General features: G+C 52.4%; 1 protein-coding gene across 1 annotated transcript in view; it reads left to right on the plus strand.

The window, feature by feature from the left end:
- The window catches only part of FBN3 (fibrillin 3), a 119,651-nt gene that overhangs the window by 61,237 nt on the left and 31,060 nt on the right, over positions 1-27,354 (plus strand). Inside the window, exons 9-26 of the mRNA XM_074565670.1 lie at positions 3,937-4,062; positions 10,904-11,056; positions 11,712-11,909; positions 12,817-12,960; positions 14,918-15,037; positions 16,761-16,886; positions 17,477-17,599; positions 18,306-18,581; positions 18,976-19,029; positions 21,402-21,527; positions 21,903-22,028; positions 22,853-22,972; positions 23,754-23,891; positions 23,972-24,022; positions 25,604-25,729; positions 26,336-26,563; positions 26,706-26,831; positions 27,202-27,330. Of these exons, the coding sequence (XP_074421771.1) occupies positions 3,937-4,062; positions 10,904-11,056; positions 11,712-11,909; positions 12,817-12,960; positions 14,918-15,037; positions 16,761-16,886; positions 17,477-17,599; positions 18,306-18,581; positions 18,976-19,029; positions 21,402-21,527; positions 21,903-22,028; positions 22,853-22,972; positions 23,754-23,891; positions 23,972-24,022; positions 25,604-25,729; positions 26,336-26,563; positions 26,706-26,831; positions 27,202-27,330 (2,490 nt within the window). The remainder of the gene's footprint in view (positions 1-3,936; positions 4,063-10,903; positions 11,057-11,711; positions 11,910-12,816; positions 12,961-14,917; positions 15,038-16,760; positions 16,887-17,476; positions 17,600-18,305; positions 18,582-18,975; positions 19,030-21,401; positions 21,528-21,902; positions 22,029-22,852; positions 22,973-23,753; positions 23,892-23,971; positions 24,023-25,603; positions 25,730-26,335; positions 26,564-26,705; positions 26,832-27,201; positions 27,331-27,354) is intronic.

Here is a 27,354-nt window from a genome sequence, read left to right on the forward strand (position 1 = left end):
CCCTGCTAGAGCAGGATTGCCCAGAGCACATCCCTCAGGGCTGCATCCAGGCGGGTCTTGAAAGTCTCCAGAGAAGGGGACTCCACACCCTCCCTGGGAGCCTGTTCCAGGGCTCTGTCACCCTCACCGTAAAGAAGTTTTTCCGTGTATTTGAACGGAACTTCCTATGTTCCAGCTTGTGCCCATTGCCCCTTGTCCTGTCACTGGGAACCATTGAAAAGAGCCTGGCTCCATCCTCCTTAAACCCACCCTTTAGGTACTTGTAAACATTAATCAGGTCCCCCCTCAACCTTCTCTTCTCCAGGCTAAAGAGTCCCAGCTCTTTCAGCCTTTCCTCATAAGGGAGATGCTCCAGTCCCATAATCATCTTGGTTGCCCTTCGCTGGACTCGCTCCAGTAGTTCCCTGTCCCTCTTGAACTGGGGAGCCCAAAACTGGACACAGTACTCCAGTTGTGGCCTCACCAGTGCAGAGTAGAGGGGAATGTCCATGGCTATCCCACCCTGCAGCCAAAGGCAGGTTTTTTCCAGGCGTTGCGTCATCCCCCTGGACTCTGAACCGATCCATTTTGTTAACACCCCGTTGTGAGAGCTGACACCGCACAGAGCTGTGGCATCCAGGAGTGATCCTGGTCAAGTGGTAACATCACCTGCCTGCTTCTGCTTGGTGTTTCTCCTGTACATCTTCAGGGCTGCGCTAGCATCGCTAGCCACTGCATGGCACTGTGAGATTGCAGTCAGGCATTTAGACTCACAGAGTCATAGAATGGTTTGGGTGGGAAGGGACCTTAAAGGCCACCCAGTGTCACCCCCTGCCCCGGGCAGGGACACCTCCCACCAGCCCAGGTTGCTCCAAGCCCCGTCCAACCTGGCCTTGAACCCCTCCAGGGATGGGGCAGCCACAGCTTCTCTGGGCAACCTGGGCCAGGGGCTCACCACCCTCAACAGCAAAGAATTTCTTCCTCAGATCTCAGCTAAATCCCCCCTCTTCCAGTTTCAAACCCTTCCCCCTCGTCCCATGGCTCCCCTCCCTGATCCCGAGTCCCTCCCCAGCTTTCCTGGAGCCCCTTTAGGGACTGGAAGGGGCTGGAAGGTCTCCCCGGAGCCTTTTCTTCTCCAGGCTGAACCCCCCCAGCTCTCTCAGCCTGTCCTCCCAGCAGAGGGGCTCCAGCCCTCCCAGCATCTCCGGGGCCTCCTCTGGCCCTGCTCCAACAGCTCCATGTTCTTCTTATGTCGGTGGCCCCATAGCTGGCAGCAGTACTCTGGGTGGGGTCTCATGATTGCCTTCCTAAATTTCAGATTTTTCTCAGTTTCACACTGGACAGGACACAGCTCACCACACCCGTTCCCTTCCAAAAAATTCTCGCCCATCTCTCAGATCTGTCACTGTGGCTCATATCCACCATCACAGCCAGGTCTTCCATCAGGTTTCGTTCAGTCCCTCCCCTGCCCTGATGGGGTGGGTTCAGGCAACTCTTTCCCGTGCGTGTATGTTGCCTTCATCACTGACGTCTGCTAGATGAGCTCTTCCAAAGGCATCCTCCGTTCCCACTCCCAGGTGAGAGGTCTTTGCTGTTCTGCTTTTTTTTTTTTTTGCAGATAATTCTTTGCCCCGCAGCAGCTCTAACCTCCACACATGCGAACGCCATCAGGCTGTGCGAGGCTGTTGTGCTGTTCACATCAGGAAAAAAACCTCGAATGAGGAGACTTTGACCAGTTCCTTTTCATTACTTTCCTGCCAGCCCCAGGCAGCGTCTGAATTGCATATAAAAATCCCCTTATCCATTCACAACAACATGATAGATTGAAAATACAATAAATAGAGCAGCTTAACAGAAATAATTTATTTTCCCAATTGCCAAGACACTTTTTTTTTTGCCACTGTAAAACTCTCGGGCAAATATTTCTTTTTGTCTTTTAGCACCACCTGAACCATGACCACCAACCAGCTGCTTTGGGTGGACTAAGGAGAGGTTGGATCTAATTCCATCTCAGCCTCTGAAACAGGTTTCAGTTGGCAATAGAAAAAAATCCACAACCGTGATCACAGGCAAATCCTTAGAGTCAAGTGCCCCACAAGCATGGCTGGGCCCTATACATTTAATTATATTCACAATTTTGACCAAAATTTGTGGAAAACAGATTGCCATTTTCAAAATTGCTGATTTGCCACTCCGTTCCCTTTCATTTTCCCAAGTTTGGGACCCCAAGTGATAGCTGCAGACAGAATTTAGAGGCTGTCTCTCTCTGTATCTTCTGTATAGTTAAGTGTTGGATTTCCTGCTCTGTCCTCACCCTTTTCTGTCACAGTTTGGCTTTGGTTAAGCTGCACTTTTCAGGCTTTCTGTGTGGTTTCCCATCAGTTGTTAACCAGAACTTTCACAAGGATATGAAGCTCTTTAAATACCCAATACAAAAAGAGCCAAAGAAATAATTAACTCAAGAATTTTCTCGAGGTTGTAATATAAATGGCCTGGGAAGTTTGGAGAACTCAAAGCAAAGCCTATAGTGTCTCATCTTTCCAGCTCAGTTCTTCCAGCGTGGATTAAAATCTAACTGTGAACAAGGTTTCAAATATGGGTTTGTTTCAGGATCCAGACTCGGGCATCCAGGATCTTGGCAATGGGGTTAGTCTCCGTGTTCAGCTTGTGGGGAGGGTCTCCCATGTCTCCACCCTAGAGACAGGCTTGTAGAGCACATCCTAAGTTCAAATGGCAGAAGCTACATCACTGGGGTGATGGCCTCGAAATTTCAGTACTTTTGTAATCTCTCAGCAATTATTACCGTGTGCCTGGGCACTGGGGCTGCCTGGTCCCTCTGATGTATCTGAAGTATGGAACAGTTGTTTGCTGTGAGGGTGGCGGGCCCCTGGCCCAGGTTGCCCAGAGAAGCTGTGGCTGCCCCATCCCTGGAGGGGTTCAAGGCCAGGTTGGCCGGGGCTTGGAGCAACCTGGGCTGGTGGGAGGTGTCCCTGCCCAGAGCAGGGGGTGGCACTGGGTGGCCTTTAAGGTCCCTTCCAACCCAAACCGTTCTAGGAGTCTATTTCTGAGTCCAGATGTTGCGCCTTGACAAAATCTTTTACAATGTCCTTATTTTCCATGCTCTTCGATGCGGGGAGATGGACCTCGCTGGTGCGTTGTGTGGTCACACACACGGCAGGGGGCTGCTGGGGAAGCAGCTGCTGCAGAAGCAGTGGGTGGCAGGGCTTGCTGACGTGGATGGGGTTTCTTTGATTGCCGTGGATAATTAGGTGTGATCTTCCGAGGACTCAAAGTATATCTCTGTCTCACTAATCTTCCCTGTGACGAGATAAATCGTTCAAACTATGGCATGCTCACGGCGTTGTTATGCAAATCAGCTCGCACTAAATTAGGGCTGCTGATTGAGGAGCTGAACCCACAGAGTGATATGTCCAGACCCCCCTTGCCTAACTGATAGCACAGAGGCCTTTCCACCTGTATTTAGATGCCCGATTGTACTCATCTTAAAATTGAACTGAATCCCTCCCGTATGGAGAAATTCGGTGAATAATGCAGGAGCCTGGCGCTTTTTAAAACCGTAATGTTGTCTCTGATGTAGCATCTCTGCTTTCAGAGAGGCCTCCAAGTCACACAGAGGGACCTGCTGGCCAGGCAGTCACGCACCTGCGCAGACGCGTTTCTGTCCTCCAAGGAGCTCAACCTTTTAGATCAGCCTGCCCAAAGGCCCGTGCTGTCAGTAGAGATAAGCAGAGGACTCCATGAAGCCACTATCTGGGGAGTCTTGCTTCTTGTTTTCTGTGCTGATCCACTGCTGGGAGGCCACGTATACTCTCAAACATCCCACGACAACCCATAACACCAGCTGTGATCCCAGCTCTGGTCCTGGATCCAAACTGCTGATGGGAAAGGAGATGGTTTGCAGGGAAACATAATCGTTGTTGGTTTGTTCTTTTCTAGATGTGGATGAGTGTGGCGCAATCGCTGGCGTGTGTGATGGCGGCGAGTGCACCAACACAGCGGGCAGCTACGTGTGCACGTGTCCCCGTGGTTTCATGACCAGCCCTGATGGATCACGCTGCATTGGTAAGATGCTAAATTGATCTCAGGACCCCAAATATAGGGAGAAACCACACCCTGAAACCCAGATCTGATGACTTGCAAATCACACCCTGGTGATGAGCAGATTTGTAAATCAAAGGGCACGTTGTTCCTGCAGTAGCTGGGAAATGTTCTTTTCCATGCGGTATCCGTGCATGTGCCATGGCTGACACGGTCTGTCCTGGTCACAGGTTTTGATGCTGTTGCAGACCAGGGCTTTCTCCATCTCCATAACTTGTCCCGTCACTTGTTTCGGGGGAGAAGGGACCGCCCCGCTATCTGTTCTACGATTCTGTGATTTCTGGCAACACAATGAGTCCCCGGCTCGTATGGAAATCACCACCCCTGCAGTCCCCATCCTGCAGACTGCATGAAGGGCTTGGTGGGGCTGGTGTGTGCCGCTCCACCGGCTCTGACGTACCTGTTCACCCCCCCGGCTCAGTTTGGCTCCAGGTGTCTGTATTTCAAAGCTTCCCAGAACTGGCCTGACTCCAGGCGAGCCTTCCCCGGACGGACGAGCTCTCCTGCCTCCCGATTGCAGAGCCTGGAGTGAATCTTGCATGTTTAACAGATCAAAATTCCTTTCCAAGCCTTGTAAATATTTGATGGTCCATTTCTCTTTGTAACAGACAACAGTTTCTGCGATAAATAGATGTGCTCTCTGTTCACTTGCTCTCAGCAGGGGCAATTTAGCCAAAATGAATCCCAGGGTTTGTCTCACTGATCGGAAAGTTCATTCGCCTTTACAAAGGCGAGGATGCGAGGATTTGTAAAGAGGAACTGTGACGGAAAAGGCAAAGATCACTGTTAGTGTAATGGAAAATGTCAGGTACAGCTTTCTGTTGAAAGTCCTGGAAATTCATATAGAAAAAAAAATAAAAAATTCCATATTCTTTTATATCCACAGAACCTGGAGTAAAAATGAATCATGTTCTAGTTCCAGAAAGAAAAATGTTGTGAGGTATAACGTGCGAGTCACCTTGTTTGGGAATCCGATAGATTTTAATGAGAATGAAATTCTTTTCCTCCCCGTTTCCCAGACCCTGCCCTAAGCCCGGAGGGGCGTGACGCCTGTCGGATGAGTCATATGGACATTTCTCCACTTTCCTTGAAACCGAGTGCTTCAAGAAATGAAAACCAAATAAAATTAGAAAGCCCAAATTTAAAAATAGTCCAAAGCTTAGTTAGCTGCAGTGGACTATGACTGCATCTGAACTCAATACATCATGCTCTAGCCATTTCCCTGAGCTAATATATGCTGCGAGTGTGCTGTCACGTTTTGGGACAGATAATATTTTTTCTGGCAAAATGCACAGTTACCGTTGGGGTGGTGTTGCCTCGGGATCCGTGTCTTGCAAACCCCGCTTCTATCGTTTGAGGGGGTCTTACTGCTCGTTTTGAGACTTTATGGTAGTCCGAGGCCACAATTTGCATCCTCTGAAATAAATCAAATCCATAGTTTGTAAAATTGGAAATTAATAAATAATGTGGCCACCCTTAAAGCACAAACAGCATCAGGAGGGAGCAGAAGAGATTGTCACACTGACACCTCCCAGATGTTTAGACTGGAAGCGACCGCAGTGTCTCGTATATCATGGGGCACCAGCGCTGGGTACGCGGAGGCTTTATGGTGGCAGTCTTGATGTATTCCCATCCCTTTCCCCTCCCTTTTTGGTAAAGTAAACACCTTTTTATTGCATTTGAATAATCTCCTGTAGTTTTTGCAGCTGAAACAGCAAGACACGGAGCTTGACTTGATCCCAAATCTCATTAGCTGCTTTCGCTGCCTTCCTCAGTAAAATGCAAACAGCAGCGTAGCTGGAGAAAGTCCGTCATAGTTTGAAATGAACATTTATTGAATGATTCAGCCACCTGTGCTTGACAGAAAGAATCCAGTTCCACACATGTTCATAACAGTTTCATTCATTTATGCTTGTAAAAGACAGGCTCAGTGTTGTGCCGGCAGCAGAAGGATCTGGTCCCGCAGGCTGTGAGTTGGGTTTTTTTTTTTTCTTTTTAGGTACAATGGGTTGCTTTTCAACAACAGCTTAAAAGAATAATTTTCACATGAGAAAAATGGCCTTTCAGATGCATTTCCGTGTTCATTGCAAGTCAGCACTCCTGCACGTTGCTTTCTTTGCTCTTTTTCCTTGATGCTGCAGCAAAGCGCTGAGAGATTTGGGTCTTATCTCTCCTTGGGCAACATCAGCAGATTTACTGCCTAAAGTTCCAGCTAGGGCAAGATCCTGCTCATTGTTGCAAAGTGCTGGGCTCAGAGAAGGCTGTGAGCGTGTTCCTGAGGACCTCACCTGGCTGGAGAACCCTTTTTGCCCGCTTTGATCATTCTCCAGGAAAGGAAAGAGCAAGAGGAAAAAGAAAATATGAGGAGATAATATTTATGAGGGCAAGAAATGACAAAAGGGAAGTGGTGTGAGGGTTGTAGGCTCAAAATAGATTGATAAGGAGCTGGGGAAGGACCCCAAGGCATCGAGGGAGCTGGGAGTGCTGCCAAGCAGAGCTTGGCCTGGACATCTTGGTAGGACTAGAGGGAATGGATTAAAACTAGAGATGGGTCGATTCAGACTGGACGTTAGGGAGAAGTTCCTCACCATGAGGGTGGTGAGACACTGGAACAGGTTGCCCAGAGAGGTGGTGGAGGCCCCATCCCTGGAAGTTCTTAAGGCCAGGCTGGACGGGGCTCGGAGCAACCTGATCTAGTGGGAGGTGTCCCTGCCCATGGCAGGGGGGTTGGAACTAGATGATCTTTAAGGTCCCTTCCAACCCTAACAACTCTATGATTCTATGATCTTCAGGGACCAGAGGGTGCAGATAGGCTCTGTGGTTTCTGGAACTCCAGTGCGAACCTGTGCCGGGAGCTGGACTGTAAAGCATTTCCCCTAGAGAGGATAATTTTTTATCAGATCATTTCAGGGATGCATTTATACCTCAACCTTATAGCAGTTGAGCTGGGAGGTGAATTTGGAGAAGAGCGAACAGCCAGGGAGGGAGTGAATTTATTATAGCGCTTACCAGCAAAGAAACTGTGCTGCAATAACAGCCATCCCAGGTGCACTGCACCCCCCTGCGGAAGCTTTGGTGGCCAAGGTGTGCCGTGGATATTGCACTTTGCTGGGAGCCGTGCCCAGAGGGATGCTTTGTGCCTTCGTTCTGCCATGACTCTTCAATGAGACAGACACCACCATCTAGCTTAATATTACCCAGACAAGAATGAAATCGGTCAGTTCTCCAGAAACAGAGAACATAGGATGGCATTCATACGTCTAGACTGAGTGTCCTCACCACAGTGTGAGGCTCCTTTTGCGCCCTTCTTCCTTACAAACCGAGCACCATTGGGCATGTTGGGTGGAGAGACCTTTGGCTACTTGCTTCTCTGTTGTGGCTCCCTGCTGAGCTAATAGCCCTCAGGTCCTCTGTAGTCAGAGCCAACTGACTTTTGCAACCACTGGTTTGTTTGGGTTTGGTCACTTGAGCTTCTCAGTTTCTGTACGTGACAAGACACAAAGCGAGAGAAATAAAGTTCTCTCCGCACTTTCTGTTCCTCCCGTCTCTCCCTGCCCTTACCCCACCACCTAAGAAACAAACCAGGTTTTCATCAGGATAAAAATTCCAAGATCCCTTGTAGGTGCACAGCAGATCTTGGATGTCCGCATTGAAAGGGAAGATAGAGATTGACTGTGCTGGATAGTCACTGTGCTGGATAGTCACTCAGAGGGTGCAGCTCCTGGTGTGGGGCTTCTCCTGGGCATCAGGACACACGCCTCAGGGCATCACGGCCCAGCAGATGGGTGCAGACTCTGCCAGAGCCCAGCAGCAAGGTCCAGCTTGGAGTCCCTCCTGTGCCACTATCGTAAGGAGGCCAAACTCAGTCTCCTGCTCTACGGCTCCTGGCAGGACCTTCTAAAGCCTCCACAGCCTCTCTGAACCAGAGATCTCTGACAGACCTGTGGCTCTATCCCCCACCTCTGTGCGCTGGCTAATCTCATGTGGAATTTTACCTCCGTTCTCGCCTGCAGCATTTCTGATTTACTGAGGTTATTGTGCAAACCTGTTCCCTTAACAGCTGGAGAAGAAGGCAGAACAAAACCGCAACGGCTTTGTGCTCCTACCTCCAGCGTGTGGGTGGTCCTGCAGGAGGTCACAGAGGGACTGCAGGGACCCACTGTTCTTTCCATCCGCCCCTCTCTCTGCCCAAGGCAGCTCCAGATGAGTTTTCAATTAGTTCTGCCCTTCATTTCTGAGAGAGATTATTACAAACTGCAGCAAAGACAGCTGAATTTAATGAACGTTTGTCCAGATGAATAAGGGCTGGACCATTCCCTCCCTTACACAAACTGCTGTGACCTCCCTACCTTGTCAAACTTGTCAGCACATGTCTGTCTGTGGGGAGAGAGGTTGCGTTCTCCAAATCACTCCTTGCCCATTAACTGCTTGGCTGTTGCCGTGTATCACAGCTTTTTGGGACAGCAAGCATCCCACAGGAGAATGGAAGGAGCCGGGTGGGATCTGTCCTCTCTGATGCCCAAAGGGTTTATTCCAAACTACCACACTCAAATCTGGAAGTTCATTTAAGCTCAACCCTCAGCTGCCATCAAGGGTTTGAGCTGCAGCTTCTCCAAATGGCCGCACTGTCCTGTCCTGGCGTGTTCAGAGAGCAGCTTCTTTCTGGAGTACAAGATGCTACGGAACATCAACCTGTCAATGTGCTGTGGAAACATGGCCCTCTTCTACACTCCAGAAGCTGCTGAAAACTGCAAAGACATGGGCTTTGCTCCTGTCCCCTTGCCACTTGCCAGAGACCCAGGCCATGGGATGACCCAAACACCCACGTGGCTTGTACTTCGTGAGGATTAGGAGCTAATCCAGTGTTGCGTTCAATCCCCACACTCGAGTTTCCCTTCTCCTGGTCTCTCTTTCTTTCCGCAAGTCTCTTTGGTGGAGGAAGCTTGGGAAAAGGGAATAGTTCATGCTGAACTCAGTGCTGCAGAATGGCGGCAGGGATGGAGCTGAGAAAGGACCTGCTGGTTTAATCACCCTGGCTTTAAATGGGGTCACTGTCCTCTGCAAGTCACTGAGCTGTGATTAGGGAAGAAATGTAACCACAGCCCGCAGATCAAACAGCTCCATGCAATTAATTTCAATTATATTTCAGGAAAGTGTCAGCCTGCTGGCTAATGTCAGTCTAGAGGCACAGATGACAAATCAGACTAGACTTTCCCCCTCATTAATTTACTTGAGAAACAAGGATGGGAGATGAATGAGTGGAAGATTCCAGGTTTTCCTAGAGGACTTGGTGCCAGACGGAGCCTGCTAGACATGTGAAAGACCCTCAGTCTCCTGGGCCTTGTCCAGAAGCCACACACACCTAACACCGGTGCCAGGCTCGGTGTCTGTGGCTTTGGCCAGGCTCATGGACTTTGACCACCATCCAGGGCTCGTTCTCCTCCCAGCTCAGTCCAGGCTGTGGGAACGAACCCATGACCTGAAACAGGCATCCACTGGGAATGGGAGTGATCAGGCTGGAGGGATGTGGAATTGGGAACAGCTCCGTTTGTTTAGCGAGAGGTGCTGGGACCGCAGGGAGCTGGCAGGGAATGCGTCCTCATGGGAAGCCTGGGACGTGGGACATTTGCCATGGGAAGGAGAGGCAGGTCCTTGCCAGGCCTGAGGTGAGCAGGACCACACTGGACAGCAGTGGCTGTGGAAAGGTCCTTGCTTAGCACAGCATTGGGGATCACTGACTGACGCTGGAAGGGTTGTACCTGGGTCCCCAGCCTGACCAAAGTGGTGTAGGAGATGGCCGACCACCTTGGGAAAGGACTACTGCAGCCAAGGCTTCAGCCCAGAGCAGGAACGGCTGGGGAATGCCCGCTCGCTGTCTGGGAACCCTCAAAATAGTAGCAGGCAGTGCTGGATTGTTTTTATCACAGGGAAGTGTTTTTAGTGGCAGGAGTTAGAGGAAAATATACCATGCTGGGTCCAACAGCCCAAGAGAGAAGACACTGCCATTCCATGTGGCCAAGTTCAAGGGCCTGTTGTGCAGTTACATTGGCACTGATGGCCAACCCTTGGTCACGAATGTAATCCAAAGCAGCAAGACAGGCTCTGACATCAGATGCAATTTTGTTGAATAATGTATTTAGTCCAGAAGAGTTTATCTGTCCCCATACCTGTCCCCACCTGTCCCCATTTGTCAGGCTGTCCAGTAGTGGAAGTGTCAACCTTTGCAGTGGTCTCCTGCAGACCACCTCCCCATAGTCTGCTCCTTCTCACAGCTGGTGTGTTGGGTCAGTGGGGGCACCCATCCCTGACATCTCTTATCAGCACGGAAGCTCTAGTGAGAGGAGGGAGATACCTGTAAATATTTCTTTGGGACGGTGAGGAAACATGGGATGAGGTGAGGGATCTCATCTCTTTTCTGCTCCGTGAATTCAGCCAGAATCTGCTGGGTCAGCTTGTCCTTCCTGCAGGGCAAGGAAGGCAGCTCCCAGTGGAGAATCCAACGGAGAGGCATTGCCCAACTACTGCCTGTTTCTGGCTTGGTCAGGCTGCTTCTGGTATTTAGGAGCCTAAATGGGAATGTGAGATCTAATACTGGGGAATAAGGCCTGGCCCTACAGCCTTGTTGTGCTCCAGATGGAGGTGCTGGAGAACCTCATGATCTGGGAGGATGAGGCAGAACAGGAGGTCAGACTGGGACGTTGGACAGCCAGAAGAGACACCATTGGGAACAGGCACTCAGGACCTGACCAAGAGTATGGTGATAACACGTTGTGAATGTGTCTCCTTCTCCTCTCCCTCTCTGCAGACCAGCGGATTGGGACGTGTTTCTCTGCTCTGATTGGGGGCCGCTGTGCTGGGGACCTCCCTGGCCAGTACACCAAGATGCAGTGCTGCTGTGACTCAGGGCGTTGCTGGGCCATTGGCCAGACTCCAGAGATGTGCCCTGTCCGGGGGTCTGGTAAGTGCCACACAAAGGACCTCCACCTGCTGCTGGGCCAACTGGTGGCTCTGGTAGCCCTAGTGGTACCCAAGGCTTGACGTGGAGAATCATCAGTGTAACACAGAGGCAAAGGTCACATGGGGATGCTGGCTCTCCTGCCTGGGTCTCATCTGAAGTTGAGCCAGATGAGTTCAGCCAAGGCAAGAATTTATCCCTTTCCTCCTACCCCTTCAGCTCTCTTTGGCTCCCACCATAATTGAACCTTGGGGCCAAATGAGGGTGAGCCGAGGCCGCAGGAGGCCTTGAGGGAGGCACAGCGCTGTAGATCTATCTCTCTGCCTCTCTTCTTTCATCACCGGCTCTGAGCAGGGCAGAGCTTTACCGTGGCTGGCCCCCTCCTGTGTCCTGTTTTCTCCTGCGTGAAGGGAGCCCACGGTGCCAGCGGTCCCACGCACCCCGGGAAGCTGTTGCCAAACACCTTGGCAAGCTGTGTCTCATCATCTGCTCCAGAGTGGAGGGTGTTAAAGCCCTCCTCACCCATCTGCCCTGTTCCCATCAGCACCCACCCTCTTTGCTCCCTGCCGGTACATCTCCATCCCTCTCTTCTCTGGCAGAGACGGGAGGGGGATTCAAGAACTCTTGGAAAAGCACTAAGGCAGCTGTTTTGTTTCAGATGAGTACCGCAGGCTTTGCATCGAAGGACTCCCAGTCGTGCCAGGGTTCCCTGGGAGCTTTCCAGGAATTCCTGGATTCGGGCCCAATGGTGTTGGGCCGGGACTCAACGGGCCCGGAGGCATCGGACCAAATGGGGCAAATGGACAAGGCGGGATCCCAGGTCTGCCTGGAATGGGCCCAGGAAGTTCAAGCATTGGTAATTAAAATTACTTTCTTACTGTGCTGACCCGATTTGGCTGCCTGTCTCAGAACACGGGCAGCCTTTCCGCCTGCGTGCCGGCCCGCTTCTCCGAGCTGTGCACACATGAGCAAAGCGCCCGTGCTCTCGGCCAGCTACGAGGTTTATTTTGACACGGGGGGAGCGATGGGATGTGACACTAATGCTGTGCAGGATGCTGAGCCCAGAAGCAGATCAAACAGCGTCTGCTGGCAGAGCAGGGGAGCCGAGGCTCGCTCCAGTGCAGAATATCTTTCTAATTACCGAATAGGAATGAAGCTTTCACGTCACCGCCTCTCCCTCTGCCTCCTTGAAACAAAACTGGTTTTCCCACCACTTTGGACACCCATCTCATGTGCATCCCTGTGTAGCTCCTTGCTGAGGGCTGAAGCCTGTGAAAACGCACTGGATGTCAATGAATGTTGATTCCCACCTTGCTTCTGAGAGGCTGGGCCATCTTTGTGCGTGTCAGTGGGATAGGGCATGCCAGATACTGCAGCACCCTGCAGAGATTTCTGAGGCGCCTGAGTTTGTGTCTGCAGCCCCATGGCTGTTCAGGGCCCAGGAGCATCGCTGATCCATCACGGTGTTTGGATATTAGGAAAAATTTCTTCACCAAAAGGGTTATCCAACAGTGGAACAGGCTGCCCAAGGAGGTGATGGGATCGCCATCCCTGGAGGTATTTGATAGACGGGTAGACGTGGTACTTAGGGACATGTGTTAGTGGTGGTTTTGGCAGTGTTAGGTTGATGGTTGGACTCAATGATCTGAAGGGTCCCTTCCAACCGAGACGATTCTATGATTCTATGACTTACTGACCCTGCTTCCTGGGGACAATGGAAGGAGCTGTAATCCTCTACCTGATGCCATCTCTGTGTTTTCCAGGAACCGCCACTTTGAATCAGACCATTGACATCTGCAAGCATTTCACTAACCTCTGCCTGAACGGACGCTGCATCCCCACCCCGTCCAGCTACCGCTGTGAGTGCAACATGGGCTACAAGCAGGATGTGCGCGGAGAGTGCATTGGTGAGTAGGCTCTGCTTGACACGCACACGCGCCAGCTCCAACCATGCCCCACGCCTGCTCCTAACAGCACCTTGAGCTGCTGCCCCGACAGCCCCCATCCCAGTCAGAGCTCCCCCCAGGAGGCTGGAGATAGAGGGCTTGTGTCCAGTAACGAAGCAGCGTGATGGAGGGGATATGTCTGCCCTGCAAGGAGCACCCGGGGTGACAACTCTGGTAGCCACAACTTTGCCATTGGCTTAGCGGTAGCCAGTTCACACTGTGGGAAGCCCCATAGAACCGGCCCCCAGGCAGTCTGCCAGTTCTCGGGCTGCTGCCTGCTCTGCTTGCCCTGCAGGCGTAGGCTGCGGCCCCCAGGGTCACCCCGGCTAGCTGGTAGCTGTGCCAGCCTACTCAGAAGCTTGAGGTCTCCAGGGAATTAGAATTTGAAGGATGGCATCTTTCAAAGGAATTATAATTTTATAAATAAGCGGGCTATTTTTTCTGAGATTCACCTGATCAAGTGGAGCAAGAAGGTCTTCACCAAGAATGGAGCCAGACTTATAAGGAGACCTTTAAACCAGATTTAGTGGGAGAAGGGGATGGAATTTTGAGCAACAGAGAAGAGCCAGGGGCTACTGATGTATTAGGAAGCAACAGGGAAACACCTGTGAAATGCTTGAGAGGAATTAGGGTGTGTTCCTCTAAAAAGGTGAGAGGGTGGAAAGCCCAGGTGAGGTGCCTCTATACCAACGCATACAGTGTGGGTAACAAACAGGAGGGGTTGGAAGCCGCTCTGCAGCTAGAACGCCACACTGAAATGTGGTGGGTCTAATTGCATGACTGGAGTGCTGCAATGGATGGCTATAAACTGTTCAGAAGGAAAGGTATGAAACTCATAGAGGATGGAGACAGCCAACATCAAGGGCAAATTGTGCCTGAGTAACGTAGTGGCCTTTGATAACAGAGTGACTGCATCAATGAAAAAGAGAAGAGTTACGGATATCATCTACGTGGACTTCTTGTAAGGCCTTTGCTATAGTTCCCCAACACATTTTTACCTCTAAATCGGGGTGATATGGGTTTGGTGGATGGACTGTTGGATGGATAAGGAATTGGCTGGAGGGCTAGGAAGATGGTGAGGGGATTGGAACACCTCTCTGATGAATAAAGACTGAAGGATTTGGGTCTCTTTAGTCTGGAAAAAAGACGCCTGAGGGCGATCTTATCAACGCTGATAAATACTGAAAGCGGGGGTGTCAGGAGGATGGGGCCAGGCTCTTCTCAGTGGTGCCCGGGGACAGGACAAGGGGTAACGGGCACAAACTTGCCCATGGGAAGTTCCATCTCAAGATGAGGAGGAACTTCTTTGCTGTGAGGGTGGCAGAGCCCTGGCACAGGCTGCCCAGAGAGGTGGGGGAGTCTCCGTCTCTGGAGACATTCCAACCCCGCCTGGACGCGTTCCTGTGCCACCTGCTGTGGGTGACCCTGCTGTGGCTGGGGGTTGGAGGAGATGATCTCCAGAGGTCCCTTCCAACCCCCACCATTCTGTGATTCTGTGTGTCCAGAGAGTTACAGTCAATGGTTCAGTGTCAAAGTGGAAACTTGTAATGAGTGGTGTCCGATAGGGACACCTATTGGAGTATCGAAGGGACCGATACTATTGGTATTGGAGTATCGAAGGGACCGATACTATTGGTACTGTGACCGATACTATTTAATATCTTCATCAATGATGTAGATAATGGGATTGAGTGTACCCTCAGCAAGTTTGCAGATGGCACCAGGCTGAGTGGTGCAGTTGATTCCCTTGAGGGAAGAGATGCCATCCGGAGGGGCCTTCTGGCCATGCTGTCAGGATGCTGAGCACTGGAGTGGAAAGGACGGGCTCAGCAGCTCGCAGGAGGCAGCCGTTGTTTCCTGTCCCGGTAGCTCCCTGTGTATAATGGTGACTCACGGGGTTAGGCTTTTCTTCTTGCAGATGTGGATGAGTGCTCCAGCAGCCCCTGCGTGCACGGCGACTGCGTGAACACACCTGGCTCCTACCACTGCAAGTGTCACGAAGGCTTCCAGAGCACCCCCACAAAGCAGGCTTGCATCGGTAAGTCTGTTCTCTCTCTCTCTTTTTGGGAGGACGCGGCCTGCCGCAGAGTGTCAGCGGAGCCCTAGGCACCAAAGGAAAATGGTTGTAAAGGGGAAAGAGAGTGAGGAGTCCCCAGCACCAAACAACCTCCCAGCCAGGTGGGTGATGGGGTTTCCCAGCAACTTAGTTGAGCTGCCAGCAGCGTCCTGAAATCTGTCCAGGAGAGGTTTCCTCTGCCTGCCTTTACCTTAAAACGAGCTAGCGGCAATTAAGGAACTTACTTAGAGTGCTTTTCAAGAGCAGAACTCCATCTAAAGATTACAGCATTTTGCTCTGACAAAAGATAGGGTTTTGAGGAATGTTTATATGGATTCTGATTTCTAGCAAAGTTGTTCTGTCAGTGTCTCGCAGCAAGATGGGGTGCTGGGGGAGGGACTGCTAAAAAAGAATGCTGGGAAGGTAACATCCCATGCGAACAAGAAGCAAAAGCAGATTTCTCTGTCAGTGCCCGACTTTTGATTTTTTTATATTTTTTTTTTTGTGTAGAGTGGCTTCTGATGAAGGGGTTTCCAAAGGACCCCCCAGTTGCCTGACAATGTGAAAGGCTTTCCTAATTTCCACACTAAATCTTTTAAGCTGAATTCTTCTTGTAGTTCTTTTTCTGGCTGTGAAAATTGGTTCATCGCTGTCTCCTTTACAACACTTACATGTTGGGAAACTGCAACTTGTAACCCTGCTGTCATCTCCCTTCTAGACTAAACAACTGCAAGTCTCTCAATCTCCGCTCATTGATAGTGTTTCTAAGGTTCTCATTGTCCTGGTTTTTATCTTCCCAACTTCCTCCATTTTGTCTTTATCTTTTCTAATGTGTGGTGCCAAAAATGGGATGTCATTCTTCAGCTGTGACCTCCCTAGCTGTCAGGACAAGAAGCTGTCCCGGAGCTCTTCTGTTGATATCGCCCAAAAAGGAGGTTTCCTTCTGTGCGGGGCCACCCCATTTCGTCTGTGGGTCAGACCTTTTTCTGCCGGGCTGCTCTCAAGCAAACTTCTCCACGTGAGCAGAAGTCTACAAAGTGTGGGGATCGTCCTTTGCTGCTGGGGCCAGACTAGTGGATTTCTGTAATTTGCTCGTAAAATAGCTCGTCCTGTCTTCCCCTGGTCTTGACAAAGGGTCAGTAACAACCCCCTGCCTGAGATAGTCCTCAGCCTTTCTTCTTTCGTCTTTCCCCGAAGGCATTCAGTGTCTCCCAGAGCGAGTGGACACCATGTTCTTGATGTGCAGCAGAGCACGTCCCCTGCTGCCGTCCTTCAGTCCCACCGTACCCCACCTTCTGTCCTGGAATTCATTTTGCTGAGGCATGGGGGCCACATCTCTGTGGCTCGCCCGAGTCTGTCGCTGTCGGTCTGAGGGCTTTTGCTGTCTGCCACGGACTTGGACAGCCCCAGGGCAATTTGAGCTGCAGAGGGGACATCTGGGGCAGTTGACAAAGACATCGTGGAGGGTCTGAGCTCCCAGAGCTTTAACCTCACAAATGTCTTGCTGCTTCCAGAGCATGCAGAAAGCTTTTTCCACATTTTTTGCATCTCCTGTAGTTTGTGCAGAAGGGAAGAGTGTGATCCCGGAGCAGGGCACACTCCGAGCGTCTGAGAGCACTTGCCTGGTTTTCTCATGGAGCAGATTAAGCTGCAACTGCTTCTTCCTCCACCCGCTGCTACTTCCTGATGTTTCTTTCCCTGCCAGATATTGATGAGTGCATCATGAATGGAGTGATGTGTAGGAACGGCCGCTGCGTTAACACCGATGGCAGCTTCCAGTGTATCTGCAACGCTGGCTTTGAAATCACCCCCGATGGCAAGAACTGCGTTGGTGAGTTATTCCCTGATGTGCCGTGGGGAGGTTGGGACTGAGCTGAGGCTACGTCCTCCCCAGGGATTAGTGGTTACTCTCATCTCTGCAGTACTCGCTTCATCTCTAGGGCAACGTACATCTTAAAATGAGAGGACTGAAATAGGAAGGTGGTTTTATAAGGGTGCTGGTGCTTCTGGAGTGCTCCTGTAGGTTTTGGGCTCCAGGAGCATGAGCAGGACTGGGTTTGGAAGCAGGACGTTCTCCGGCAGCCTGTGGCTGAGTCCTGCTGCGAGCTGCACGGGCTGACCCAGGTACCAAGAGCGACAGGGACACAGCAGGACAGCTCTCACCAGGAGAAGCAGTGGGAACTCTGCCTTGAGGATTAGCACCCGCTGCCTTAAGGAGCAATTTGACCATGAGATGGGGCACAGAGGGTTTTTGAGCACAGGAGAGTCATAGAATCATAGAATGTGTTGGGTTGGAAGAGACCTTTAAAGGCCATCTAGTCCAACCCCCCTGCAGTGAGCAGGGACATCATTGACTAGATCAGATCGGAGTCTTGCTGCAGCTCTCAGGCTCAGCTCCTGTTTTCTGTTTGTCTTCTCCAGATCACGATGAATGCGCCACGACCAACATGTGCCTCAATGGGATGTGTATCAATGAGGACGGCAGCTTCAAATGCATCTGCAAGCCCGGTTTTGTGCTGGCTCCCAACGGGCGGTACTGTGTCGGTGCGTAGGTCCTCAGGCTTGGTCTTTGCCCTCATCCACGTTCCCGGGGACTTGCGATGTGTCTGAGGCCAAGGGGAGCTGAGAAAATACAAGGCTGTCACCAGAGATCTCCTGCCCAGCCACCAGAAATTACCCCCTCGCAGAATAATGAGCACAAGGGAAAAATGTTCTTGCACCTCCACTACTTCAGCACAAATTGGAGCTGAAATCCTCTTTCTGAAGGAGGTTAAGCAGGGCTGTGAAGCTCCGGATGGCCAATGTGAGCTGGCAGCAGTCATCTCCACAGCTTTCCCAGCCTCTGCAGCACATTCCACTATGGTTTGTGTGCCACGTTCCAAAGCCAGGAAGGTTGGGATGTGAAGGCAGAGTGGAGAAGGGAGGAGGAAGAGAAAACAGCATTTCTTCAATATACTGCTGGGACACAGGGTGAATTCTCCGAGTCACTGCCCCAGTAACAGAGCAGAGACCAGACCCTGCTTCTCTGAGAAGGGGCTGGGTGTCAGGAGGCTGAAGAAGCCCAGATCCCTGTTCCTTCCCGTGACCCAGCAGGGGCGGCCAGCAGAGCATGCAGGGGATGCGACGCTCTAGGATGCACCTCTGGCTCCCTCTTAGTCTCCCAGTGACCCTGCAAAATAGCCCAAAGCCCCTCTCTGTGGGTCCTGCTGCCTGTGGGTGGGTGACAGCCAATTTGTGCTTCCTCTTTCAGACATCGACGAGTGCGAGACACCAGGAATCTGTATGAACGGCTGGTGCATTAACACCGAGGGCTCCTTCCGCTGCGAGTGCCTCGGGGGCCTGGCGATCGGGGTGGACGGCCGAGTCTGTGTGGACACTCACATGCGCAGCACCTGCTATGGAGGCATTAAAAAGGGCACGTGCGCTCGTCCCTTTCCGGGAGCAGTCACCAAGTCCGAGTGCTGCTGTGCTAACCCAGACCATGGCTTCGGAGAGCCCTGCCAACCCTGTCCGGCCAAAAACTCTGGTGAGCTCCTCTTCCATCTGAGTTTGCGAAAAGTCAGGAAGGTGCTCGGAGACATTCTGTGTCCCTGCCGGGTCCCTGCCAGGTCCTAGGCAGCTTGGCAGTGACGTGGGAGCCATAGGCAAGGGGAAAGGGACGCCATGTGGTCAACAAATTTAGGTTGGATCCACAAATGTGATGCTGATCTCATTGGAGGGATTCTCGCAGTGTTGGACTACAAACTGCGAGTATCAGCTCTAAAATACACGTTGCAGAAGTAAAAACAAACACTGCTCAGAAGCCGACAGATGACATTCTAACAAACAAACAATAAATCCAACGTTATTAACGCAGAATTAATGTCACTGTGCAGGAACTGTCGAGGGAAGCTAACGGTTCTCTTGTGCTTTCTACACAGCTGAATTCCAGGCTCTCTGCAGCAGCGGCATTGGAATAACAGCTGACGGGAGAGGTATGTGCATCCCGTGTACCAGATTCTACAGGCACGTCTAATGTCACTCTTAACTCTTTCTTTCAGCTGCTTTTAACGGAGCGTGCATGCACCTGTGTGCCCGGGGGAGCGTGTGCCAGGAGAGACTTGGCACTGCAGAGGGTGTGCTGGAGAGTTAGCATGTTACGCCGCTTTTTGGGGAGTAAGAGCTGTTTGGGAGCAAGCGCGGGGCAGCTTGCACAGCCTGGGTGGGCGTCAGTGCATGCAAGAACCTACCTCGGTGTTAGTGAGGGTCTGCGGGTGCGACGTGAGCTTGGGCGCAGGGGGAGAGGGGTGCTGTGCGTCTCTTCTCCTCCCTAAAGCACCACGAGTTAAGGTTGAGCGAGCATCCCCGAGGAGCGTGGATTGGAATCGAGTGGTTGATTCCTGGCACCCTGTGGGAACTGCGTTTCTGGGGATGCACATGCGGAGTTTGGCTTTACTCCCTGCTTTGATGGGAATGAAGAGCGTGACCAATTGCATCCTCTTGCTTGTTTCCCTCCTCTGCCCTCCAGCTCCCTTGATCGCGGGAGAAGAGGGTTCTTCCAGGGAGAGGGAGGTGATAAGCGCGTGTTGGGATGTGTTGCCAAGGGGCTGCTTTGAATTAGCCAGCTGTGCGAGAGGTCAGGCAGGCGGCCGCGCTGCCAGCCCTGGGCAGTGCTTGGATCAGCAGGAAGAGCACGAAGCAGCCAGATAGCTACGGCCTTTCAAAACTGTCCAAATGGGAATGAGCCAGAGACAAAACCCTGGTGGCTTCTTGGGCTTCCTTCCAGGGCACCGTGTCTTGGCCAAAGTCAGCCTCAGGCTAACGATAAGACGCTTTCTAGCAAGAAGCTAACGTCAGACGTGCTCTGGTCAGTCCATCGCTGCCCACAGCCAGGACTGTGCACTCGGCGCTCTCCGGGATTGCATTTCCTGGGGGATGTAACTGAACTCCGACTGCATGGAGACAAAGGCCAGCAGTGTCTGGGAAGCCCTGGCCTGGGCTGTTTGCCATCTGGCACTACGGCACTGCGAGGACACTGCTGTACAAACACAAACCTGCCCTGTTCCGTGGGGCGGCTGGTTCTCACCGGGGTAAAATCTCCTTGCCTGGGCAGCAGAGCTTTGCTCTAAAAAAGAGGATGATGATGCAGATGAAGAGATGCTGCCCACCTGGCTGCCACCCTTCTGGGTTACTCTCCACATGCACTGGGTGCTTGGTGTTGTTGGCAGCAGGGCCGGGCAGGAGGTGGGTGGTGGCAGAGATGCCTGTGGCTCTCCCTGCCAGACACCCTGCAGACCTGAACCCAACCACCGTGTGCATGGGCAGCTGGTGGTACCCACTGCGTGTTGCTGCAGAACCATCCAAAAATCTCTCAGTTTGGGGCAAGTATGTCCAAGGCACTTTGCAAACCTTTGAAACTAAGGTTTTGACATCCTGCAGAACTTGGCCCCTGTCCCTCACCCAAACATAACACTTCTGTGTTCCTGCCCTACCACCACATCTTCTCCAGGGCCAGGACAGGCAGAGGCCACAGGTCCTCACTTCTCTCTTTCCAGGCTGCCCAAGCTGCTTTCAGACAGTTCTTTGTGTCAGCAATAGGGAAAGGAACTTGACTTTGGCCTGATCAGGACTTCTTCCAGCCTGGCAGCAGCGTGGTCAGGGAGCCTGTGCAAGCTCTCAGCTTGGGGACCATGGCTGGGCTAGGTGATACAGGGGCTTTGCCATCGGAAAGGTTTGCTGTGACCACGGACATGACCCTCTGCCAGCCGACAGCAGCTCTCTGATATGTCTGAGTACTCTTTGTCCTGTTCTGCCCCCATAATGGTCCCACACGGTAGGGCTGTGTGTGCACGGGGAGGTTGTCCATCCTGCTCTGCCCTTACCCCAGCTGGCCCCAGCATCCTTACAAACAGCTGACAAACCCTACAAACAAGACCTTCCTCCCACCTTTTCCAGTAGGAGGGATAATTAAGTGGTCTGACCTGAGTATCTGGGATAGAGATACTGTCAGGAGACTCAGGAACATAACGGAAGGACCTGGGTGCCCTTGATACGGAACTGAGTCTGGGCTTATCTCAACCCCTTATCCAGTTCTTTCCTCCTGAGCTCAGAGCCCTATTGCTAGACCAGCTGTGCATCCCGAGGACAAAGATGCCCAGCTCCACAGCACCAGGAGGAGAGGAACAAGGATCCCCAGGGCCTACTGGGTCAAACGAGGAGGATAGGTAGGGCAGGAAGGAGGGACTCCTGCAGAGGGGTGCCCCAGCTGGCTATTGACACCAAGGAGCAATGAAGAATTAGAGGGTGGAAGCTTTCTGTATTTGCGTTTGGGGTGGTCCAATCTAATTTCACTTCTTTCTCTGTGCAGACATCAATGAATGTGCCCTCAACCCAGACATCTGCCCCAACGGCATGTGCGAGAACCTGCGTGGGAGCTACCGCTGCATCTGCAACCTGGGCTACGAGTCGGATCCCACGGGCAAGAACTGCGTGGGTGAGTTCAGGGCAGCCCAGGCTCTGCGTGGCGTGGGGAACCAGGAGCTGGGTGCTGGTGGGGAGAGGGATGCGCTCAGCGTATGAGGCTGGGAGCCAGAGGCAGACCTCCAGCTGCACGGGAGCCTGAGGTGACACAACAGTTGATGCCCTCAGGCACTGTCCCCGCTCAGGGCCGCCTTGTCCACATGGAAGAGCACAAGGTACTGTGCAAGAAACTACACGTATGTGATTTAACATACGTTCCACGTTGTATTGGTTTGAGGATGGTGCTGCATTTCTGTGCCTCTCAGGCTGCCAGAGCTCTGTAGGGCTGGCAGAGTAGACAAGCGGACACTGGTGTTGCAGCTCAGAAACCCCATCTCTCTGCCCACAGACGTTGATGAATGCACTGTCAACCGTTTGCTGTGCGACAATGGACTGTGCCGCAACACACCCGGCAGCTACACCTGCACCTGCCCCAAGGGCTTTGTCTTCAGGACGGAGACAGATACCTGTGAAGGTAATGTGATTCTGAAGGCAACGGAGAACATCTGCACGAGATGTAAGGAGCTATGGCCTGAGGTCCTGCCTGAAAGAGAACTCAAGGTCTAACGTGTCTTTGGTTCCCTTTTGACCACAGTGGTTTCAACTGGAGCAGGTCCAGGCTTTGGGTTTGTGGGTTTGGTTTTTTCCTTTTCCTAGGGGGAAATTTCACACTTCATTCAAAATAGTGGACCTCCAAACCCAGAACATCTGGGCTTTTCAGTGCCTGAAAACCAGAACAATTTCCTCTAGGCCCCCAAAATTTTAACTAAGACCTGACCAAAATTGCAAGTTTGGGGGATTTGATTGAAAACTTACAGTTCGGAGTAGGGGAAATTGTTTCCTGGCCACAAAGTCCTCAAACATTTGAGAACTGGCACTTTGCACGAAAATATGTTTAGAGATTTTCTGTAAAGAAGATGAAAAATGGCAAGTCCTATGTAGCCTCACATCTGGTTCAGATGTTCTGGTACATGAAGGCCATATCCAGCTCCATCTTAGCCAGGAGCAGCCCTGAGCGAGCGAGTCCATCATTGCCCGGTGGCTGCACCAACCACCCTCCATCCATCCCCTCAGTCCTGAAGAAGCTCAGTAATTTCATGGTGTCTGCTGTCAGTGCCCGCCCTCCTTGAGATGGTGCGTACTTGAGTTGTACATGCAGGACACCTACGGCCTGGTGATCTCCTGAACAGTTGCAAAACTCCTTTCTTCCTGTTCTTTGTTTCTCACCTCCCCCAGTCTCTGGCCCAGAAAGCTGGGTCCGTGGCGCTCGCTGCAGTGACAGTCCCTTTCTTCCCGCAGATATCAACGAGTGCACCTCTAACCCTTGTGTGAACGGCGTCTGCAGGAACAACGCCGGCTCCTTTGCTTGCGAGTGCTCCCCAGGGAGCAAGCTGGACCCCAGCGGCACCATCTGCGTGGGTAAGGACGTGGCCTTCAACGGCAGCTCTGATACCAGCAGTGCCCATCATCGCCCCTTCTTGTTCAGCCGAAGCAAGTCCCACGGTCCTGCCGTAGGGATGGGGATCCTTTGAGGCCCCTCTCTCTCTCACCTGGTGTTTTCTTAGTCGTTGGTAACAATTAACATCTCTTTTGAGCATCCAGGGGGCCTGAAAAGCTGCAACCTCAGGCAGTGCTCTGAGCAGTGCGTGTCAGAGACAGAGACCCCAGACAGACAGCCAGACAAAGCGCAGACGTGGGGTCCCAGGAGACCCTGCAGGGCAGCAGGATGGTGGGTTCTCACTCACCAGATGGGTTCGTAGTCTGCTGACGTTAAGGCACATCAAGATGAAGTAGATTCCTTCTCATCAAGGTGATAAGAAGGTTCCACTTCCTGCTCCTAGATGGTCGGGGCCTTGCAAAGCATCCCAGGGGCAGCTGGAAAGGACTGTTTTTACCCAGAAGAGGAGCAGGCTGGGACCGGGAAAAGGGCAGGACACACAACTGCCGCAATAGCAGTTGTATCAGAGAGAACGGAAATGCTGCCGCACAGCAGTGGGACGGGGCGCTGGGGACCAGCACACTTTGTGTCCGTGCTGCAAAAGACTTGGCCCCACAGTGTGAAAGATAATAGAGCAATAGTCACATTGCAGCTCAGGGATGGCTTCTCCTCGTTGCTTCTCATGGCGGCCTGGCTGCCATGAAGCTGGGAACCTCCGCCAAGGGGCAGCTCTTCACTCACGCCTTGGCTTTGTCCCTACAGACAGCATGAAAGGCACGTGCTGGCTCAACATCCAGGACGGGCGTTGCGAGGTGAACATCAACGGGGCCACACTGAAGTCGGAGTGCTGTGCCACGCTGGGGGCAGCGTGGGGCAGCCCCTGCGAGCGCTGTGAGATCGGTAAGGCTCTGCTTGGCACACAGCTCAGGAAGGCAGGATGCAGCCCATTGCTTTGCTGACGTCCCTTTGTTTTCTTGCAGATACCGCCTGTCCCCGGGGATATGCTAGGATGAAGGGGGTCACATGTGAAGGTAAGGGATGCAAAAAACTTTTTTTTATTGGGAACACGGTCATTGTTTATTTGTTGTTATCCCATATCTTTGAGTCTGGCTCTTTGTTGGAGTCTCTCCAGCATGTCACTCTCACACTGAGGAACCCAGAACTGGATGCAGAGCTCCAGGTGTGGGCTCACCAGTGCTGAGTAGAGGGGAAGGATCACCTCCCTCGACCTGCTGCCAACGCTCCTCCTAATGCAGCCCAGGATATCACTAGCTTTGCAGCAGGGGCGCGTTGCTGACTCGCGTTCAACTTGGTGTCCAGCAGCACCCCCAGGTCGTTTTCTGCCAAGCTGCTCTCCAGCTGGGTGACCCCCAACGTTCTGAGGGGGGATCTTATCAACACTTATAAATACTGAAAGGGGGGGTGTCAGGAGGATGGGGCCAGGCTCTTCTCAGTGGTGCCCGGGGACAGGACAAGGGGTAACGGGCACAAACTTGACCACAGGAAGCTCCATCTCAACATGAGGAGGAACTTCTTTGCTGTGAGGGTGGCAGAGCCCTGGCACAGGCTGCCCAGAGAGGTGGGGGAGTCTCTGTCTCTAGAGACATTCCAAGCCCGCCTGGACGCGTTCCTGTGCCACCTGCTGTGGGTGACCCTGCTGTGGCCGGGGGTTGGAGGAGATGATCTCCAGAGGTCCCTTCCAATTCTATGATTCTATATGGGTGCGTGGGGCTGATCCTCCCCTGGTGTAGCACATTGCACTCCTCCTTGTTGAACTGCACGAGGTTCCTGGCATCCTGCCAAGGTCCCTCTGGATGGCAGCAAGACCTTCTGGTGTATCAGCCACTCCTCCCGGTTTTGTATCATCAGCAGATTTGCTGAGGACACACTTTACCCCACCATCCAGATAACAAATGAAGATGTTAAACAGGATCGGGCCAAGTATTGACCCCTGGGGTTCAGTGCTAGTTGCTGGCCTCCAACTAGATTTTGTGCCACTGGACGCCACTCTCTGGGCCCAGCCATTCAACCAGTTTTCAATCTACCTCACCATCTGCTCATCCAGTCTGTACATCAACAGCTTGTCTATGAGAACCTTATGGGAGACAGTGCCAAAGGCCTCACTGAAGGCGAGGTAGACAATATCCACCACTTTTCCCTTGTCGACCAGGCCAGTCATTGCATCGTAGAATTTTATCACGCTCATCAAGCGTGACTTCCCCGTGGTCAGTCCTTGCAGACTACTACTGATGTCTTCCTTGTCATTCATGTGCCTGGAAATGGGTTTTCAGGTTTAGCTGCTCCATCAGCTGTAGTCATGTTTGTGAGTCCCGGTGCAGCTCTGCTGGGGCTCTGCCACCTGTGGACACGTGCAAGAGGAGCACCCTGTCTGTCCCTCCCTGACAAGGCTTTGTAATGCAGCCTCCTTGCAAAAGTGTCTGGGCATGGCTGTAGCTATACATGGAGCACGTGTTTTTCTTTGCCACAGGTTGCCGGTTTTAGTCTGGTGGGCAGCTCTGGGCTCCTTCTGTCTCCTCCAGGAGCCCCTCAAGGCCATACTGGGCTTGGCTGTGTGCCACTCTTAGACCTGTCTCTTCCTTTTGTGCCAACAGATGTAAATGAATGCGAGGTCTTCCCTGGCGTCTGCCCAAACGGACGCTGTGTGAACACAGCTGGATCCTTTCGGTGCGAGTGTCCAGAAGGTCTGACCCTTGACGGCACTGCTAGGACGTGTGTGGGTAAGGACGCCTCATCTCACCCAGCCCCCGGCCTCTGTTCAGCTCTCTCTACAGAGGTCCAGCCACCCCCTGCCCACCACGTGCAGCAGTCTTGGGAATTGAGTGATGGCGCATCATAACTGCTGGGGCTGACAAACCCATCAGCCTAACCAAGGCAAGGCTGCCACAGCTTCGTGTCCCCGGATTCAGCCAGTAGTGTGGTCATTCTCCTTGGGTGGACTTCAGGGGTAGCCAAATAGATAACCTAACTCGTTAATTACATGTCCCAGAAGCCCTAAACCAACTCTTGGCTGCTTTCTGGGCGCACAGTGACAAACCTTTGCCCTTCATAGGAGCCATCTGCACTACTAACCTCACCATAGAGGGTCCATTCTCGGTCCCTGTTGCCAACAGTCACAGGCTGGCCATGTCCATACTGTGCAATCTCTCCTAGCATCCCAAACAAGGTGGCCTCATCCAAGCAGCCCATACCTGGGCATTGCTTGGAGGATGCCCCACCTAAAGCTCTTCCAGGAACCTTGCTAACTGTGTCACAGAAAATGAAATTTATAGCTTTACCAGAGGTTAGGTGCCGGAGGCAAGGGCTCAGCAATGCTCTCTCACCAGATGTGCGTGTGGAACAGTGCTACATGAAATGGGATGAAGATGAGTGCACGGAGCCTCTGCCAGGCAAGTACCGGATCGACATGTGCTGCTGTTCGGTGGGCTCAGCCTGGGGCATCGATTGTGAAGAATGTCCCAAGGTCGGCTCCAGCGAGTACAAGGCCATCTGCCCGAGAGGACCTGGCTTTGCCAACCGAGGAGACGTACTTTCAGGAAGACCCTTCTACAAAGGTGAGAAGAAAGAGGGGAGCTGATGATCCTGGGCTGTGCCCGTCTCAGTTACAGCCCAAGGAACCTGCTGCCTGCCCTGGGACCTGAGGTTCATTGCGGACATCCCCTCCCTAAAACACTGCTCCTCTGCCTTCACCCACAGATGTGAATGAATGTAAGGTCTTCTCCGGCCTCTGCACTCATGGGACCTGTCGAAACACCATCGGCAGCTTCAGGTGTATCTGTGGCAATGGTTTTGCTTTGGATGCTGAGGAAAGAAACTGCACAGGTAAGGGAAGAGTAGCCCCTCTCCAGACTGCTCTTGACCATCTTACTGCCTTGCCTGCCTTGTGGGATGCTTAGCATGATGGTGGTGCCCAGAGCAGCCGTGGCAGTTGTCTTATGGACATGCTGAGAAGCCAAGGGCAGGACCATGAGCAGAAGGCTCCTCCTGCTCGTGGGATGAAGGATCAGTCCTACAGCAGAGAGAAAGCTTAACTGCTGTCTCTCCCTTTGGAAGGAGGAGTTCCTTGGTCTGCTGGGTCAGACTTGCCAGTTCTTGCTCATTGGATTTGGTGTGCACTACAGGTGGCCCAGTGCCAGCTGTAGCGGTGCTTGTAGCCTGTCCTGCCTCCACTAGCTGGTCTTCATCCCCACAGACATCGATGAGTGTCGCATCTCACCAGACCTGTGTGGCCACGGCACCTGTGTCAACACGCCAGGCAGCTTCGAGTGCGAGTGCTTCGAAGGCTACGAGAGTGGCTTCATGATGATGAAGAACTGCATGGGTAAGGACTCGTCTCCGGGGTAGG

The sequence above is a fragment of the Larus michahellis genome, chromosome 23 (assembly GCF_964199755.1).
Source record: "Larus michahellis chromosome 23, bLarMic1.1, whole genome shotgun sequence".
NCBI lineage: Eukaryota > Metazoa > Chordata > Aves > Charadriiformes > Laridae > Larus > Larus michahellis.